Raw genomic sequence first — 19,324 nt, 5'->3', positions numbered from 1 at the left:
CAAATTTGACTTTAAAACTCATTGCATATTCTGTTCAGAGTCTGTTTTTCAGGATAGCAAGGTCCCTCTTTCTAGAAGACAGGCAGTAAGTAATGTAGAAACTTTGGAGTTTAAAAAAAGTGTATTGAATAAAGCATGAGAAAGAAATGATGATTGGGGAACTCATGTATCAGAACACATACAGGAAGACTGTGACCTGATTGCAGCTGGAGCCAAGTATCATCGTTAATGCGCTGTTTCGTTTTTTCGAACGAAAGAGAAAGAAGAAAGTTCAAAAAAGAACTTGCGACAAAGAGCATTCGATAAACTTTGCGAGTTTCTTGAAGATAGCAACGAGTGTCAGTATTCGCTACGGGAGCTTTCAATTCAAATGGCCAAGCATTTGGATGGAAATGAAGGTTATACCTTGAAACATCTCAGGAAGAAACTTGAGCAACATTATGGTGATGACATAGTTGTGACCAGCACATGAGGACAGGAAATCATAGTTAGTTTTCGTGATTCAGCTGACAAGATTCTCCATGAGAAATGGGACACCGATAAGCTGTTTGATGGAAAGACAAAAAATGATCGTATCATAGATGTGGCTGCCTCCATCATTCGGAATGACATTAGGTTGGAAGTGTATGATTGTGATGAGTACACAACACTAGAAGGAACCAACAACGGGGAGACATTAATCCCTAGTTCTTTGAAACGCTTCTTACACAGTGTTGGATGGGAATGGTAAGAGTCACACTGTCTCAAAACGGAAATCCACATCAATAGCACATGCATTAATCTCAGCATGCCTTCCACGATCCTTCATATCACCTCTCCTCCTCGGGATAGCTGTGTACATCCATCGCAAGTATGCTTCCCGTGAGCTGATAGACATTTTAAGCAGCCTGAGCTGTTTGGATGATTATCGTGAGGTCCAGAGGTTTGAACATGTTCTCATATCCAGTGAACCATCGTATCCCCTAGATGGTTTTACGCAGTTTGTGTTTGACAATGCAGATTTTAATGTAGCCACTAGCTGTATCGGGCCACAACACGTTTCACAGTTTGGGAGGCATTGCTTGCGTAACACCATCTGGGACAAAGGAAACTTCACAAGTCAAACGGAAAGTGAAATTACCATCATCGGAATTCACACCAAACTTTGGATCTATTCCTGTAAAGACATACAGGAAGCCATCTTGCCCTGGGCTGCAATCTGTCACCGTTGCTCCCCTTGAGAATCTTGACCATCCTATCCAGTCCCTCTGCTCAGCAGCTGCATTAGACTGTCTCTGGGTTGTCGGCCAAGTTTTGGAACTGGCACCCTGTCCTCTGTGGAGTGGATACATGAAAACAGCTCTGCAAGATGGGCGATATGAGCAGACCCGCATAGAAACTTTGCCATTCATCAACATGCAGCCCTCAGATCCCAGCACCATCTATACTGCGCTTTGTTTCGCACAGCAGCTGTGTCAGAGGTATGGGCTACGCATGTGTACAGTCACATTCGATCAGCCCTTATACATCAAAGCTGCAGAGATAGAGGCTTCTTCTTCACAAGATCTTGACAGAATAGTTAGTACGTCTTGGTGGGTTTCATCTGTTAATGTCATATCTGGGGAGCATTGGTCACATGATGTCAGGTAGTGGATTGGAGGAACTGTGGCAGACGACATATGCCAACGGATCTGTGATGAACATGTTAACAGGTCATGCTTTATCTCCTGCCTTGCGTGCTCATATTCTGAGCTCAGCTGCCCTTATCACTGTCTTGATGGAGAAACCTGGTGTCTTGGATAGTGTGGACACAGGTCCCTAGAGAATCTCTACAGGGACCTTCTCAACCACAACCAAACTGCAAATGATGTTGATGAGGATGAATGTGTGAAGCAGTTATGACAGGTGATTTCAGATCTCCTACGCCATGCTGAAAGTCAGAGCAGAACAGGAAAGTTGTGGGTACAGTACATTCGTCAAGTGGCTCTTCTGCAGCACTTCATTCGTGCAGAAAGAACAGGAGACTGGAAGCTTCATCTCAGTTGTGTGAGGGAAATTATTCCATACTTTCATGCTGCAGGACATCTTCCTTATGCCAAATCTGCAAGGTTGTATATGCAACAGATGGAAGGCTTGGAGAAAACAATGGGGAAAGAGGAGTGCAGTCTTTTTGCAGAGCAGGGATACTTCACTATCCGTCGTCAGGATTCATGCTGGGGTGGAAACTTTTCTGACCAGACAATTGAACAATTCCTGATGCGATCCTTCAAGGGATCTGGAGGTATGACACATGGTCGGGGCATCAGTGATAGTACATTAACCAAATGGGTCCATGCGCTACCTCGCTGTGCTCCTATCTGTGATGCACTGGAGCAGTTCACTGGAGTTCACACTGGTACATCAGAACAACATAAAGACATGCGACAGAGTGCACAGTCTAAAGATATGAAGGACCGCCAAGCGTTTGTAGGATGGCTGCGAGTTCATCCACCATTCGCAGGCTATGAACCTGACCATTTGGTTTCGATATCAACTGGAATTGTGGCAGATTCTACCGCAAACTGTGAGCAAGCTGTTGAGATTGGTCTAAGAGCAGCATCGGCAGTGTCGGGTAAAAGTTTCACAAACATGAAACTTCATCGAACTGACAAAGTAAGGACAATCGGCGAAAAGGAGAAAATGGTAACAGTCAGGGGACAAAATGTAGATGTCAATCTAAGTTTGCTATTCAATAGAATCACATGTGTCCTACACAGCAGCTCTGAAATGAGCTCTTTCCTGGCATACGAACTTGCTCCTCAGCCTCCTTCACTTTTCCAAGATGGACTGATGCGAAAGTCAGTGAAGAGTTCTTTGGGTGTTCTGCTGAAATCATTCACTCAAGCATCCAAACTACCCGAGAATTGCATCTATGTCTTGGATGGTGGTCATCTTCTGCAATCAGTTGTGTGGTCTCAGCAGTCCATCTATTCAGAGGTATGTCAGTCCTACATTGACTACATTACCAAACACTATGGACCACACTCCACTGTAGTCTTTGATGGTTATGGAATCAAAGTTTCAACAAAGGCAGCTGAACAGAGGAGGAGAGCGCAAAAGTGTACATCTAGTGACATCATCTTTACAGATGATATGCCAACCACTACATCACAAGCGGCATTCCTAGGAAACAGTAACAAGAAAAGACTAATCCAAAGTCTTCATGAGAAAATGGTGATGGCTGGCATGCAAGTCAAACAAGCAGAAGCAGATGCAGACACGTTGATTGTTACAACAGCGCTAGATCTAGCAAATTCAGAAGCACTGCCAGTTGTTGTGGTAGAACAGATACAGACCTTCTTGTCCTGTTAGTAGCTCAGGCAAGTTCAACCACAGATATGTACATATTATGCTCAACCAATCCTGTAAGTGTCTTCAGCATTCGCGAAATTCAGGATGCGTTAGGAGACACCAAAGACCACATCATGTTCCTGCATGCTGTTACAGGCTGCGACACGGTATCTGCCATCTATCAGCAGGGCAAACGTAAAGCTTTCCACATGGTACACAAGAAGCGAGCACACGATATGCTGGATACATTCACCAACAAGGAAAGCACCCATGATGAGGTAAACACAGCAGGGGAAGCCTTCATCCTGAAGCTGTATGGTGCCAAAAAGGTGAAATCCCTAGATGAATTCCGGCACATTGCTTACAAACGGGCGATAGGACGCAGCTCCCTGAGCTCATCGTTCAACCTTGCGAGTTTGCCTCCGACAACTGCTGCATCAAAGCAACATTCACATCGCACATACCTCACTGTCCAAGAATGGATGGGTAACAGTCTCTCTCCAACTGAATGGGGATGGCGATGGCATGATAGAAATCTTGTGCCTGTTGAGTCTGACATCCCCATTGCACCTGACTCCTTGCTGAACATGGTATCATGTGGGTGCAAAGAGGATGGATGTAGTACCAGGATGTGTAAATGCAGTGGCTAGTCTTGCAGCAATACTGCACCGCCGGGGGTTTCTGATGATGAGGATGACCTCTAGCTAATGTCAGTGAACAAAAAGTGTTGAAGACAGAAGTCTAGATGATGAAATTGAGTGATGTATCTGCAGTCTGAATGTTGGGTGGACTAGATGAGCCCACATAGACTAGCAAGGTGAAGACTGTTGACTTTCTAAAGTGTATAAGTAGGTGCATTGTGTAGAGTATGATGAATCACATGTGGAGTTGTAACACTGCCTTTTATCACTGAGTTGCATCATTGTGTATTAATAGTCAAGGAGGTAACACATTTGTCACATATCTAGAGAAATGGATGGTGATGTCTTTACAAAACAATTTAGCTATAAATTTTGCTTTGCTAAGTGCTACTAGTATGTTGGGTGATTTGTAAGTCATACGCTATGGCTGGAATAATCTTAGTATCCTAACAATAGATTCTTTGAATGCAGGATGTAATGATATAGAAGATGCTGCAGCATTGTATACTCTGCATTACCAAAATCTTGTTCAAATATTTTAGGAAAAGAAAATTGAGTATCAAAAGCAAATGTAAACATCAATGCAAATCTGAATGCCTACAGATGTGCGATTTTGAATGCTGGAAAAGACGCTTACTATGTCAGTGGTGAATTTGAATGCTCTCGACAGCATTCCAGTTTGAATGATCTATTGTAAATGCTAAAATCTGTAGACCGAAGTGCAAAATAGAATAACTATATATGAAAGTGACTGACTCTTTTACCAAATTGAATGACAAATTCATGAAAGTGAATGCAAAAAAGTACTATTATTATTTGTATTATGATTATTATTGTTATCATTATTATTTAGAAGTCAAGTGGCCGAATGTTCCATGCAATCGCAAACTTGATAAAGCATTCTATCACTAAATATATAGGCTATATTCAATTGAATGTTCAACAGTAGCAAATGAATGAAAAAGGAGATAATGGAAGATGCATTCTGACAACTCAGAATAACACTTAAGTTACACACAGCACAGGCTGCCAGTGCACACAGCATGCGTGAGCTATTCACTTGCAGGCACACAACACAAGCACACAGGTATGAGCAGGTAAACAACTACAGTCAAACCTGCCCTATCGGCCACCTGTCTATAGCGGCCACATGTATTTAGTGGCCACTGAAAAATCCCCTCCCCCCCCCCCCCCCACCCCCCGCGAGATTAGCCCCATTAAGGTGTTAAAGACCCTGTGTATAGTGGCCACTTGTGTAACACGGCCAGCGGCCATAAATTTAGTTTCCCGCGGCTATAGCGGCCACAGACCCAATGGAGCCGTAGCTGAGCCAGTAATTCAGCATGTTTTTTTTGCTTTGTACGCCATGGCAGTCAGTCTTGGGCAACGTTCATTGATCGCCACCGCTGCATTCATTAGTCATTCAGTCATAATAATGCGCTAGTGTTAAGCTTTCTTCACAAATGTACATTATACACATGCTACTGTGCAACAATTTTATAAGCACCGGCATTGTTGAATGTTCAATGCATGAAACACATACATGCATATGTATACACATTGTATGTACATGTAAGTATTATACAACGATGATACATGTAGGCAATGCACACAAAGTTGGATAACCTGTCTATAGCGGCCACCTGTCTATAACGGCCACTTTTTTCGTCTCCCTTCGGTGGTCGTTACAGACAGGTTGGACTGTACATGTATCAAAATCAGTGCGCAATACATGCAAAACATGTGTTCATCACTCTGACGATCACGATGCTGCATGACGTTTATATGTCTGAATATTTATTCTTTTGCGAGAGGCTCGTTCCCCTGGGAGGTGCAATGACCAATTAAACTCATTCTCAATAACATAATTTGAATCAAAGAAGTTTTCTGAGTCTCTGTAAGTTGCTCTGTGATTGGCTAGATTATTTCTACAGATGCAGGCAGAGTCTCCGGTCATGGAGTGTCCTAGTTTTTATGTAAATGATGCATCTCACATAACGTGAGATTGAGATGCTGATGTGTTTTAATCATTTTATTTAATTTTGGTGGCCAACTACTCTAGTAAGTGCATGATCACTTCAAATCTGAAATGATTTATATCAAGAGAAAACAACAACGTATAATGACAGGCAATATTTGTACTTTTATTGAGTTTTACTGTGATTTTCTTAACAGACCAACCAGAAACTCGCTAAAAGGGCCAGTCATAAATTTCATAGCGTCTCTGCAGTCACACCAATTCTCCGCAGACCGGCAGAAACATACCCCTGGTATACAAATGGGCCTGTGAAAGCTACGTGTGTAGCTGCCTCTCCTTCACTACCTGGTATAGACTGCCAAGGAGATTCCTAGTACATACATTGTATTGTACATTGTACAATATACATGTACCAGTAGTATCTGTACACAAAATTCAAAATAACGACACCCTTTTGTATGTAGAGTACAGTATGTTTGTACACTGCATTTTCAATGTGTACATGATATGCCATAATACACATGTACATATGTAAATATTCCCTCCAAGGGGAGCATATGGTGCCCTGTTGAACAAATTGAGATCTTAACTCTCTGGCATGCTACCAAAATATTTTCAAGAAAAAAAAAATCATGACAATTTAGGCCCCATCAGGACCCCTCCCTGGGTCCCAAGGGGGTGGGTAGACCTGATTCCGCCATGAACAAACTTGAAACTACAGTCATCAATGTACTAACTCATAGTATTAACTTGGCTCTATCACTTCTGGTTCTAGAGTTCTAAGAAGATTTTTTAAGATTCCTTAAGTTTTGGGATTTTGGGTCCCCCAGGGGCCCACAGCATAGTGCCCATTTGAACAAATTGAAATCCTATCCCCTACGGATGCTACTTACCAAGTTTGGTGAAAATCGGCTAGGGGGTTCTCAAGAAGAAGATGAAAAAGTAAAAAGTTTACACAAAATGCACACCGAACAAAGAGCGATCACAAGAGCTCACTTGAGCCTTCCGCTCAGGTGAGCGTATTACAAAGATGGGTTAGTGTGCAGCCCTGAGGAAACTTTTGACCACCTGATTATTTGCAAATATTCGTTTTCATATACCACACATATACCATTAAGTGTTTTCGATTGATTACGTACAACTACCATATTGCAGAAAAAGAACTAGTCTGTAAAATGAAAATAAAAGCTGACAGGATGGGAAAAGTTGTGAATACTGTAAAAGTGGAAATTTTCACACATTTTGCGCAATCAGAAGCTAGCTTAAATATAAAAGCATGTTAATATTTTTTGTGTGCCACATGTTATACAGCAATTAGATGCCCCCATTCCACAGAATTAAAAACAAGCGAAATTCATCTTACCCCGCGTAACGCAAATAATTACCTGTGCGAGAATATCCACTTTTACAATATTTGAGGAAAATTGTTTTCATTTCAAGTGTAGCAGGTATGTGAACTTTTGGCCCCATGTAACTGGGAAACAATATACCTCTCCCTTCACCTTTCACTTCAATGTACATTTTTGCAACAACTTCTTAATAGATCATAATCCTTTTTCCAGTTGTGTTTTAAAAACAAAGTCTTAGTTACTTCATGGCATATGCACCTAACTTTCAGGTGACTCCTGCATACGAACATTACATTTAAACAGGGATGGACAGGACTTCTTTTTCAAAATACCTTTTGCCCTTGACAATGCAACAGGAAGAGGATGGTAGTTGTGAGCACCATATTTTGACTCCCTGGCAAACACTTGGTCAGAAGTCACAGATGCCTGAAGCTGGGGCACACTGGAATGGGTGCGGACCAGCTGTGTTGATAAAACACGCTGGAGGAAGCGCCCACAAGCATTGAACAGCATGACTGATACTAAAGACGGATGGAGCTCTGTGTAATCACCTGGAAGTTACCCACGACACCTATATCAATATAAAAACAAAAGACATAGTACATTGCAGCTACAGTACCTTCAGTGCCTACTCACTGACTACTAAAACCAGAAAAATTAGAATGCAGCTCAAGATCTAAATACTGGTAACATAAAATCACAAGATTGTAGTCATAACATTAGAAATTTTACTATGGTGACTGGTATGCCTTTGCTATATCACGCTATTTCTCAAATATACATCTTCACAATGTGAGATTCCAGTTTCATATGGTTGGCAAGAAATTTAAATGAAATGTTTGAAAGTTTGATGGCTTAACCCCAAAACATGTTTATTCATGTATTCATAGAAAAAAGTTTCATTTTGATCCTAAAATTGTTTCAAAGAGTTAATACAGTCAACCTCCCCTAAGTCGACCTCGCATAAGTCGAAAAGTCGGCCAAGTCGAAGCTCCAGAAAAGTCCCGATTTTCTCTTTACTTATTTCTTTAAAATAATCTTGCACAAGTCGAAGTTTTACAAGTCGAATTTCGCCTAAGTCGAAGATAATTTCTAGTCCAAATTTTTATGTAAATACATGTGATTTTCATCGCACAAGTCGAAGTTTTTTTTTTTCCCGTACGTCATTCAAACATGGAAGTGAAGCATTCTTTCATTCTTCGATAAATAAACGAAGGAAAAAACACTACTTTTGTAATAAAATACTCCCAAGGGTCGAATACAAGTTAACCCTAATATCCCTTGTATCCTTGATGTCCAGCTGAGAACATAAATCACATGTACCAGTGTAGAGGCGAGCCATGTGCGGGCAGCGCAGCGGGGTTTGGGGAGAAAAAGGAAGAAGAAAAGGTCCTCAAAATCCGGTACAAGCCACCAATCTCTGTTTGCGAGCGTCTTTGGGACAACAAAAACCGCTTCCGACAATAAAAACAGTGTGCGAGTTTGACTGCAATTGTTTACGAATTTGATTGCAACTGTTGAAGAATTTTGAAATTCCCTAGTAGGTGCCTATTCGCCACGCTCGCAAACATCTGCAACTCAGTGAGACTTTGCGGAGCATGCGAACGATTTACGAAGGACGCGAATGGCAAAATCAAACATTCGGAAGTTTTTATCCGAATGTGTTCCGAAAATGAAGCAAAAAACAAAACAAAACAAAAACACGCATTCTTGCACAGTTTATGCCAAGTTCCCATGATGTAGGCCTATGTGTAAATGTCGCGTGAATACTTTTGCTAAAATACAGCCAGTTACGTAAACGAAAAACACGCAACGGAAATACAACCACGCAAATTTCTCATTAATCATTGGAGAATTTTTTTCAAGGAGATTGATAACTGTCTTGAGTTTAGAATTTTTACCTTTCTTTCCCTTTCATTTCTCCGTTGCGTATGTGTGTGCAGACCGTGAGTGCTACCCCACAACTCACAAGCATCTTTTTTTCCCCCTAGGTTCCCCCACACATTATCTTAAGTTTCAAACATAATTTCCGCGTGCATTGGGAGTTATCTAAAGTGTATTTTGGGACTTTTTTTATTTAAAAAACTAATGTGTTTTCAAACAGGCTAATACAGTGTATATACAGGGCTTGACACTAACGGTGACCCGGAGCCACCAAAATTTCAGAAATGAAGATTTTGGTGGCCCGCGAAAAAAGTCGGATGTTTGCCATTACTTTTGGAAATGAACAGCGGTAACAATCGGCTCCGTAAGATGCTAAATTTAATGTCAGATGTTTGCTTTTAATTTTGGAAATGAATAACGATAATATTCGACTCTGTATGATACTAAAATGAATGTCGGATCTTTGCTCATACTTTAGGAAATGAATAACGGTAAGATTAAGCTCCGTACGGTGCTGAAATCAATGTCAGATATTTGATTTTGCGTTTGGAAATGAATAAGGATAACAATTGGCTCCGAAAGATGCTGAAATGAATGTCGAATGTTTGCTTTGACGTTCGGAAATGAATAATGATAATATTCAAGTCCGTACAATGATGAAATTAATGCCGGATGTTTGCTTTTACGTTCGAAAGTAAATAACAATAACATTCAGCTCAGGAAGACGCTAAAGTAAATGTCGAATGGTCACTTTGACATTTGGAGATGAATAACAATAATATTCAACTCCGTTTGTACCATGATTTAATAAATGTCGGATGCTTGTTTTTAATTTCGAAAGTAAATATAGCAATAACATTCGGCTCCGGAAAATGCTGAAATAAATGTCAGATGATTGCTTTTACGTTCGGAAATGAATAGCAGTAATATTCTGCTCCATACGATGCTAAAATAACTGTCGGATGTTTGCTTTCAAATTTTGAAATGAAGAACAGTAACATTTAGATGCGTTCGATGGTAAAATTAACGCTTGATGTTTGCTTTGACGTTCGGAAATGAATAACAATAGTATTCAACTCCGTATGATGATAAAATAAATGCGGGATGTTTGCTTTTACGTTCGAAAATATATAGCAATAACATTCAGCTCCGGAAGATGCTAAAATAAATGTAGAATGGTCACTTCTCCGTCCGGAGATGAATAACAATAATATTCAACACCGTATTTGTACCATGATTAAATAGAATAGATGTCGGATGCTTGTTTTTACTTTCGAAAGTAAATAGCAATTACATTCGGCTCCGGAAGATGCTGAAATAAATGTCAGATGATTGCTTTTATGTTTCGAAGTGAATAACAGTAATATTCTGCTTCAGACGATGCTAAAATAACTGTCGAAAGTTTGCTTTTAAATTTCGAAATGATGCATTCGATGGTGCAGTGGAAATTAACGTTTGATGTTTGCTTTGACGTTCGGAAATGAATAACAATAGCATTCAACTCCGTACGATGATAAAATAAATGCCGGATGTTTGCTTTTACGTTCGAAAATAAATAGCAATAACATTCAGCTGCGGAAGATGCTTAAATAAAATGTCAAATGATCCCTTTGACGTACATGAAACGCATTTCGATTATTACAGTCCAATAACTAAGTTTCTCGATTTTTTAAAACTCAAAACAAAACAAAAACACTAAATACTATACGTATTGCTACCGTCTACTGTATTTCAACTGCCAATGAAGACATAAAAAGACACTGCATTGTAAAAATTTATCGGAGAACATCGCGAAACATGCGCGAGACATTCTCCGAAGAAGCTTTGGGGTCTGTTCGAGGTTTCACGAAGATTTTGCGAACATCGCGCACGTCTGACGAAGGTCAAGCGCTATTATGTCGAGACAGTAAAGACATTTTAAAAAACAAATCACGACCAGATCATGACGCATTGTGCGGAAAAGTTCATTGAAAAAAAAATATATATGTATCTAATTCAAATTCTAATGAAGTAAAAACATCCCCAAACAAATAACGGCGCCCCGAACTCCCGCGTTCGTTTCGCGATCTTTTGCAGAAATTACGTGCAACGCATTTCGATTATCACAGTCCAATTGAGCTCCAGTATTCTTTTTTAAAACGTAAACAAAACAAAAACACTGATTACAACATAATACCACCGTCTACTGTAATTTCACGGCCACTAAAAACATAATAAGACACTGCATTATGAAAATTCGTCTGGAAATACAAGTCGAAGAAAAATTCAACTTCCGCGAAGTCGAATTTCGCGTAAGTCGAAGTGTTTTCGCCGGTCCCAATAGATTCGACTTAGGCGAGGTTGACTGTATTCCAGAATGTGACCATTTTCACTTGACCTTTGTCCCTTGTGGACGATATGGATGGGGCGTGCAGTTAGTCACGCGTGTTTATGTATAGAGATCTGTATGTAATATGGAACAGAGAGGTACTTGCTTTTTAGCCATGTCTGAGGCAGGAAAGGAGTAGGGAGCGAGTCTCAGTTCAGGGCAGCCAGCTTTGTAAGACTGTGGGGAATGGCAGTGACTTGTGAATTGTTTGTGTAGCCCACAACTCTCCATTAACTTTTCCAGAATTAAAGGCAAGTGCTAATACTTGTGTCATTTCAATCTGATTATTTTGTCTGTACTGGTGTATTTCCTTGTAGTAATTCAGAGTTCATGAATGTGGTGACATCTGACAGTGACGATGAGTGATTCTTCTGCCAATGTATGCAAAGACATGAGATCCCTGGCATAAATGCATAACTGTGCAGACTGCAAGGATTGAGATCAAGAGTGAACACAAATATCAAAAAAAAAAAGAAAAAAGAAAAAAAAGAGTGAACACGAATGATCTATGGCCCAGTCGCGTTACAATAATATAGTAGCTACTGGTCATTTAAAAGAAAAATAATCATAGATTTGTCATCACAGCAAAGCTTGGCATTTTCTCTACAACTTTCCTTGTTGTATGTCCAGTGCAACAAAAATGTAAGAAGTTACATTGATCTGAAAAAACAGAATGTCATCCTAAAGCCAAATGCCCACTGTGCGACCTGAGCCTGTGGTGAGCTGATGCGAGCTGGAGCGACCTGCGGTGAGGTCACACAGTAGGCGACCAAAGATCTCACCAGCTTGCAGCAGCTCGCTTGAGCTCGCAAGGTTTTGGACATGTTCAAAAAAATCTTGCGACCTGCAGTTAGCTCGCAGGAACTCTCGAACAGGTCACACAGTGGACGACTCCAGCTCACAGCAGCTCGCAAGCATTCAAGCCTACCTGCTCGTCCATCCAATAGGGTAGAAAACTCAGAGAAATTGTGGGAAAGTTGATTTTTAAAGTCAAATACAAGTCCAGTTATCTATGGTAATCTTACAAGAAAGAGTAAAATCCTACAAGTATGTCTATAACAGTGAAAATTTCACCAAAATTGAGAAAAAAAAAATTAGGGAGATTATGACATTGTAAAGTTTCACCAATTTCTGCAGCACAGTTCTCATACAGTTTGTATTTACAGTTGAACCTCTCTTATCCGGCCTCCCTTTATCCGGATCTCTCTATTATACGGACGCAATCTTGCCGTGATTTTTAAAAAAATAATTACGGGAGGAAAGGGGGATTCCCAACTCCTTGAGAACTCCTACACAAACACACATGAATGACATATTACTTCCAACATGATTAACATACATTGCATCAAATTACCTTCCAAATTGCTTACCTTCAGACATTTTAACATCCCCAAATATCCCCAAATCATCGCAAGAACATGGACAGATTATGCGCTCGAGTCCTCTCATATCGCATTGCCACATACAGGTCCATACACAGCCGTCGATATGACTAGATAGACATGCATTGTTTCGAGTCATTGGCTGAGCAACGAATGATATTGAACACTCAAAAATTGTTCACACACAGTACACACACAAAGAGAGAGAGGGAGACCATCTAACAATGGCGATTGAGCTACAGTCGACTTTGCCGAGCCGTGATGATCGAATTTTGAAGCGCAGTTTCGTCGACTCGTACTGTTTATTTTCAAGATCTACTTGATACATTTCTGAATAATCATCTATTAATAGGTAAATCATCCCAAGAATTTATAAAAGAAAATTATTTCATTCTTGCAAACATGAACCTCTATTTGGGGGTCTGTTACTGAGTGTAACAATGAAAAGGTTGCAGTATACACATTACTACATGTGGTACTACAATGGGCTACATCAGTACATGTGTATGTATATGTACATGTATAAAGCATTGAGTCTCCCGTATCCGGCCAAATCCCTTATCCGGATGAGCCCCGGTCCCCACTTGTCCGGATAAGAGAGGTTCAACTGTATATGTATGCAGATGAGATGATGTCATCAACCCTCAATTTTTCTTTGCTAGTGCATAAAAGTAATGACAAACATTCATTGTTTCTCTTATCAAAGTGTAAAATATAATGTTATTCCTGGTTGAATAACTTGAATAACTAGAAAAGCACTCTGAGAGCGCAGACCTCCACCACGCAGCTACTTTCCATCGATGATCTTGCTCTTCAGATCAGTGATTTCCACCCACTGAAAAATCGCCTGATTTCCCAATATAGAAGCCTTTGTTACGTCATAAACCCTCAGATGCGCAGCGCACCTCGCCCCAGCAGAAACTAGAGCACGCACTTTAGTGCGCGCATGAAAACCTAAAAAATGCGCAGCTTGAACTCCCAAGTTCATTGACCCTACCTGCAAAATATCAAAAATCTTCATAAAATCCATACAAATTCCCGGATCACTACCAAAATTTAATCATCTGTTCCTCGTGTCACTCTTAACCTTTCCTGCAAGTTTCATCCAAATCCGTGCAAAACTTTTTGAGTTATTTTGCACACGGACAAACAAACTAACTAACAAACTAACAAACCAACGGTAAAGAAAACATAACCTCCTCCCTTGGCGGAGGTAATAATCAGTTATACATACTATCAGGATTTGAGACCCAGACAAATTTGAGCTTGAATAATAAACTGGAAATGTAACAATTTATGTACAACCTATGTGGCAAGTTGTAAAAAAAGATGCAATCAAGACTTCACTATTTGCATATTCATATTGGCTGTTCAAGAACTGTTTCCAGAAAAATTAACTAAACTTCAAAATGTCATAACTTCTTTATTGTCACCCAATTTTGATCAAATTTTCATTGCTTTTCCTAGAAAATTATTCCTTCCTTTCAGACTAACACTTGCATGGACTGATCGAGGGCAGAGCCAAGGTACCGGGTTCGGTTGGGGTGGGTATGGACTTTATTTCTTCATGACTGCATGCGGGGTTATATGCAGCAAATGACAATAAGCTACCATCTATTTGGATCTACATGGAGGTAAATGACCATTGTCATCTACAAATATTTCTCTTCCAGATAAATCAATCATTCAGTCATATACCAGAAACAGTGGTTATTATACAAATATTGACTGCTCATGAGGATGATGGTGGAAATTATCATTCCCAAGGTGCTTTTCATACCGACCCTTCTATCACCCCGAGGCGTGATATTTGTTTTATATACCTCATCTTTGAAGACATAACCAAGATCTAGTATAGGGCTTGGCAAATAAGCAGTAAAACTGGTAGGCCTAGCCCTAAAATCAGGCCACAGCACTCGCTTGCATGGTTTTCGTGCATTTCGTAGACCACCCAGTAAATTTACGCACGGTACTCACTCACGGTAAGTCACATGGCCTTCGGCCAACTCCTGCATAAAATCTTGGTAGAAGATTACAGTATACATCCAATTTCCCGTCGCTCGTGTTTTAATTCGATATTTCCAACATGCTGAGATTTGTCTCTGATTCGGGATCCTAAGAAATCCTAAAGACAAAGTGTAACGATACGATCTTTGATTCAACTCACGTCAAATCACGGAGGAGCGCTCGATCACTATGCCATGTTGAAACATGCCTGTTGTGCGCTAGTGCGATGATTGTGCATTATGTTGTATACGATGCGCGTAGTGAACGTCCTTGGGGAGGGGTTGCGGACACCGCGCGCGAAGTCTAGTGTACTTGTTCTGTGTACAAAAGTCGCGGAGGGTTTACAAATTGTATCACGAGGGTTTTGACTTACTATCATGAGGGTTTTGCCTTTCTATCACGAGGGTTTTGCCTTTCTATCACTTATATGATAAGATAGACGGGACTACACCTTGTCACATGACATTCTTTTGACCAATCAGTGATACGAATCTTACTCATGAGGTATATGATAACAACTATCACCGCATTTCTAAACTCTGTTCGCGGATTAGCCTTTTCATGCAGGTGTGGACTGTTAGAACTGTCCACCGCTATTAATAATAATATGAATTTATATTGCACTAAATCCACCCTATAGAGTGCTCAAAGCGCACACATACTAAATTAACCTGTTAAATTCCATCTACCCCTCATTTCCCTTCTCTTCAGGACCACTCTGACACTTTCAGACAGTGACCTATTCCTGTAAAAATCTGTTTACCAAAACCATTCATAAGATATCTTAAAGTGTGGACTGTTCGAACTGTCCACCTCTAGAAATGGAGGCAATCAACACATTAATTCCATCTACCCTTCATTTTCCTCCTCTTCAAGACCACTCTGCCATTTTCAGACAGTTACAGTACCTATTCCTAAAATGAAATAAATTGTTTACAGTATCAATCAATCAGTTTAATACACTGAAATAGCGCTGGAAAACAGCATTAAACACACTATAATTACTCGCCATCGAAGCCACGAGTTCAACATTGAAAACAGGTCCATGAGTCATACAGTTCATGTGTTATACAGCCCACATTTGCTAGGCAAATAAAGCCCATGAGTTCGACATTATAGGTAAAAACAGCCCACAAGTTCGACAGATACAACACGGGGCTAAAAGGGAGGCAGTCCTGAGAATTTTCACAGTATGATAATTAAGAAGAGTAAAAAATATAACCTTTCACCAATTCATACACGTGGAAAGCAAACACTGTCTCTGTACACGATTTTTTAAAAATAATTCCTGCAAGCAATCGTGTAAGAGCCTGCAAAAAGGTGCAATGTCATTGATGCCCAACTCACTAAGTTGACAGCCGTGCCTCAGAAAACCAATTTAAGTGTTCAAAATGATCATATCTGATTTCGTCATAAAATGTGACAATATGTAGTTTTATTATTTCAAACAAAATATTTCAAGCTTATTTATACATATAATTGATATAAAAATGAATAGTAAACATGAATTTATAAATAACTAGGGAGCGTACGCATGACGAGCAGAACACGGCTGGGAAGAGTTGTGCCTCGGTGACGTCTGACTCTCCGCCAAGACTTGCTCATTAGCATATTCACCATGCAGATTCACACTTTTTCAATAAAAATTTACGAGCTTATTTGATGATTTGAAAGTTTGTTTTTGGTGAAAGTAGTTCATTGGAGGTACCGGTACTAACAACAACATATTTGTTTGAAATTCGTGAGGACTGCCTCACTTCAATGTGTCAGTCTTGTGGACCTTGTTCGCTTAGTGTCAAACTAATGGGCTGTATTACTTGTGAGCTGTATGACTCGTGGGTGTCGGTCTCGTGACGTGCACCCACTTAGATGGATACCAGATGAAAAACAGTCACGACGTGCGCACAATCATTGATCACTATACTTATTCACAATTGAAGCCACCGCCGTGTACAAACCTATGGAACCTTCGCCATAGACTTGTACACAGGGGTGGCTTCGATGGATACCACAGGATAGACAGTCACAGTGATCACAATAGTAATACTCATTAAAGCCCCCGTTCCACTATGCCGTTTTCGCTATGATTTGACAATTTTCTCAGGTCGGGAAGGATCGGGTAAAACCTGAGCCGATCTGGACACAGTACGGTGTTAGAACGCTCTAAGTACGCTGCAGTTATGACTACCATGTGCTTGCTATGCTCTTACTACGATGATCGGGAATGAGACATTACGATCTCTGCCGCTGCCGGTACGCTTTAGAACGATGTAGCTGCTGTCAGTGCGATGTTGCCGATGTTATCCGATCGATGCACGCTGTATCTACGCTCTGAACGATCTATACGATCTTATCACGCTGTTACCCTGTTCAGAGAGCTGAAAAGTGCCCGATGTGCCCCGATGTGCCCCGATTCGACTGTCGGTCTGCAGTCAGTCAACTTATTAGCATGCAGAACCGAAGAAATATACTGTGGACCTCGAAGAGGCTCCTCAACTCACGGTTCTTTTGCAGCAATGCATTGTATAAACAAAGACGTGCTGATTTTTCCAAGGTTTTTTCTTGATGTCCTTGCTTTTATAGTCCGTCTTCCTCCAGCTGTAGATGATTTCATATTCTTCAAAATTCTGCTATGTCCTCTTCCTCCTCTTTCAGCATCACGTGCAGTCTCTCTTTCTTCGCCTTTTGGGTAGCTGCTTCGCTGCTTTCTTCTCTTTTTCTTCATCTCTTCTTCTTCTTCGAAAGTTACAGCTAAAATTACTTCCGGTTCTTGTGCCGATGTTACTACGCTCAGAAAGACCTTGTTGCGCTCATCACGCTGCGTTTACGCCGTCACTATGCTCTTCCCGCTGCATTTACGCTGTCACTGTGCTCTTCCCGCTTGCCGTACAATTAAAAATATGTCAATTTTGATCAGGGAGGTCCGGAAGAAATTTTGAACCGGTTCAAAATTTCTTCCCGATCTGAAAAAATGCCCGCTCCAACCCCGACCTCCACACGCTGCTGCTACGATGCTTCCGATCCCCGTACGCTTTTGCCGCTCTCTCCCGATCTGCTAGATCGGGGTCAAAATCGTGATAGTGGAACTGGGGCTTTACTCTACACAAGTGTGTATTAGTTGAAAGTTCATGATTGTGAATTGTCGCCCTCTCGTGCCATCATGGCCGAATAAAGCCACCAACTTCCCTCTCATCTCTGTCTGTGATCGTCTGGTCTATTCTTCCTAATGGCGCTATATCTATTCGCCATTGAAGCCACTCCTGCATACAAGTCAATCAAACCTTCTCCATAGACTTGTACATAGGGGTGGCTTAGGCTACTGTCACAACCCCCAAAATCAGCCTGCTCGGCGACCGGTCGGCGAGTTTTTAGCCAAAACCGGTCGGACAACGACTGGTCACCGACCAGTGACCGACCAGGCGCCTCTGATTTTTAGGGCATCGGTCGGTCGCCGCTGAGGTTTTAACGCGGAGTTAAAATTTCAGCGGCAACCGACCAGTTTTCACTCGCTGCCCAAAATACGCTCGGTGTCCGAGCAGGAACCGCCAAGGCACTGACCTAATCGAGCGGTCGCTGCCAAGCGATTTAGGGAACAAAAATAATAGAGACAAAAATGACAACAGCGCAGAAAAAAACCAAGATAATAGATCGAGCGGTCGCCGTCTAGCGAATTAGGGACTAAAAATGTCAAGATGAAAATAACAGAAGCACTGAAGGAAACCACGGGCTATAGATTTATAGCGCTTAGAAACGTTGTAATAAGCGCTTTATAAATGATATTTATTATTATTATTATTATTATAGATGGAGAAGATAATCTGGCACAATGTGGAAGAAGCAGGGGGAGGGATAAGAGGCAAGGAAACCCCACCAACATCTCAGCATCTCAACATCTCGGCAACCAACATGAGGGACATGGAGGTCAGAGGCAACCACTTTGGGGCAAAAGAGATGAAAGCTAAAAGTTAGTGTCGATATGTTGACGTAGTAAAATATGGTTTGGTTATCTTATCATTCATTAAAGGCCTATTGATTGAAGAAGAAATGAATGACAAGAGATGGGGAAATTAAAATATGAAAATGAATAGGAATAGAAAAATACTGTAAAATATAGAAGTAAACAAGATATTTTGGAAAATTCTCATCTATTCTAATCTTTGTTCCATCTTGGGTGTTCCTCCCTTTTGTTTTATTTCCTAATTTCTAGTTATCTGCGGTACCACATAGCTGAGGTTTGTTACTTGATAATTTAACTCTTAGATCTTTTGCCTCGAATTTTGTCTTAATTAATTAATCAATTAACACATCGCAAATCACATAGGTACATTAATAAACACAGGTAGCTCGTGAGAAATTTCCGGCAGAGACCGGCGGGTGGCCGTTGGTACACCTACGGGTCACCGGTA

At 40.8% G+C, this 19,324-nt stretch overlaps 1 protein-coding gene across 1 annotated transcript in view; it reads right to left on the bottom strand.

Moving 5' to 3' along the window:
• The window catches only part of LOC139720297 (ornithine aminotransferase, mitochondrial-like), a 127,295-nt gene that overhangs the window by 73,043 nt on the left and 34,928 nt on the right, over positions 1-19,324 (bottom strand). Inside the window, exon 2 of the mRNA XM_071631662.1 lies at positions 7,610-7,848. Coding sequence (XP_071487763.1) covers positions 7,610-7,790 — 181 coding nt within the window. The 5' untranslated portion in view covers positions 7,791-7,848. The remainder of the gene's footprint in view (positions 1-7,609; positions 7,849-19,324) is intronic.

Source organism: Diadema antillarum, unplaced genomic scaffold (genome assembly GCF_040938485.1).
Source record: "Diadema antillarum isolate AM-2024a unplaced genomic scaffold, OU_Dant_1.0 scf00000010, whole genome shotgun sequence".
NCBI classification, from domain to species: domain Eukaryota; kingdom Metazoa; phylum Echinodermata; class Echinoidea; order Diadematoida; family Diadematidae; genus Diadema; species Diadema antillarum.
The sequence above is the reverse complement of the archived record's forward strand: the minus strand, read 5'-3'. Positions and strand labels throughout refer to the sequence as shown.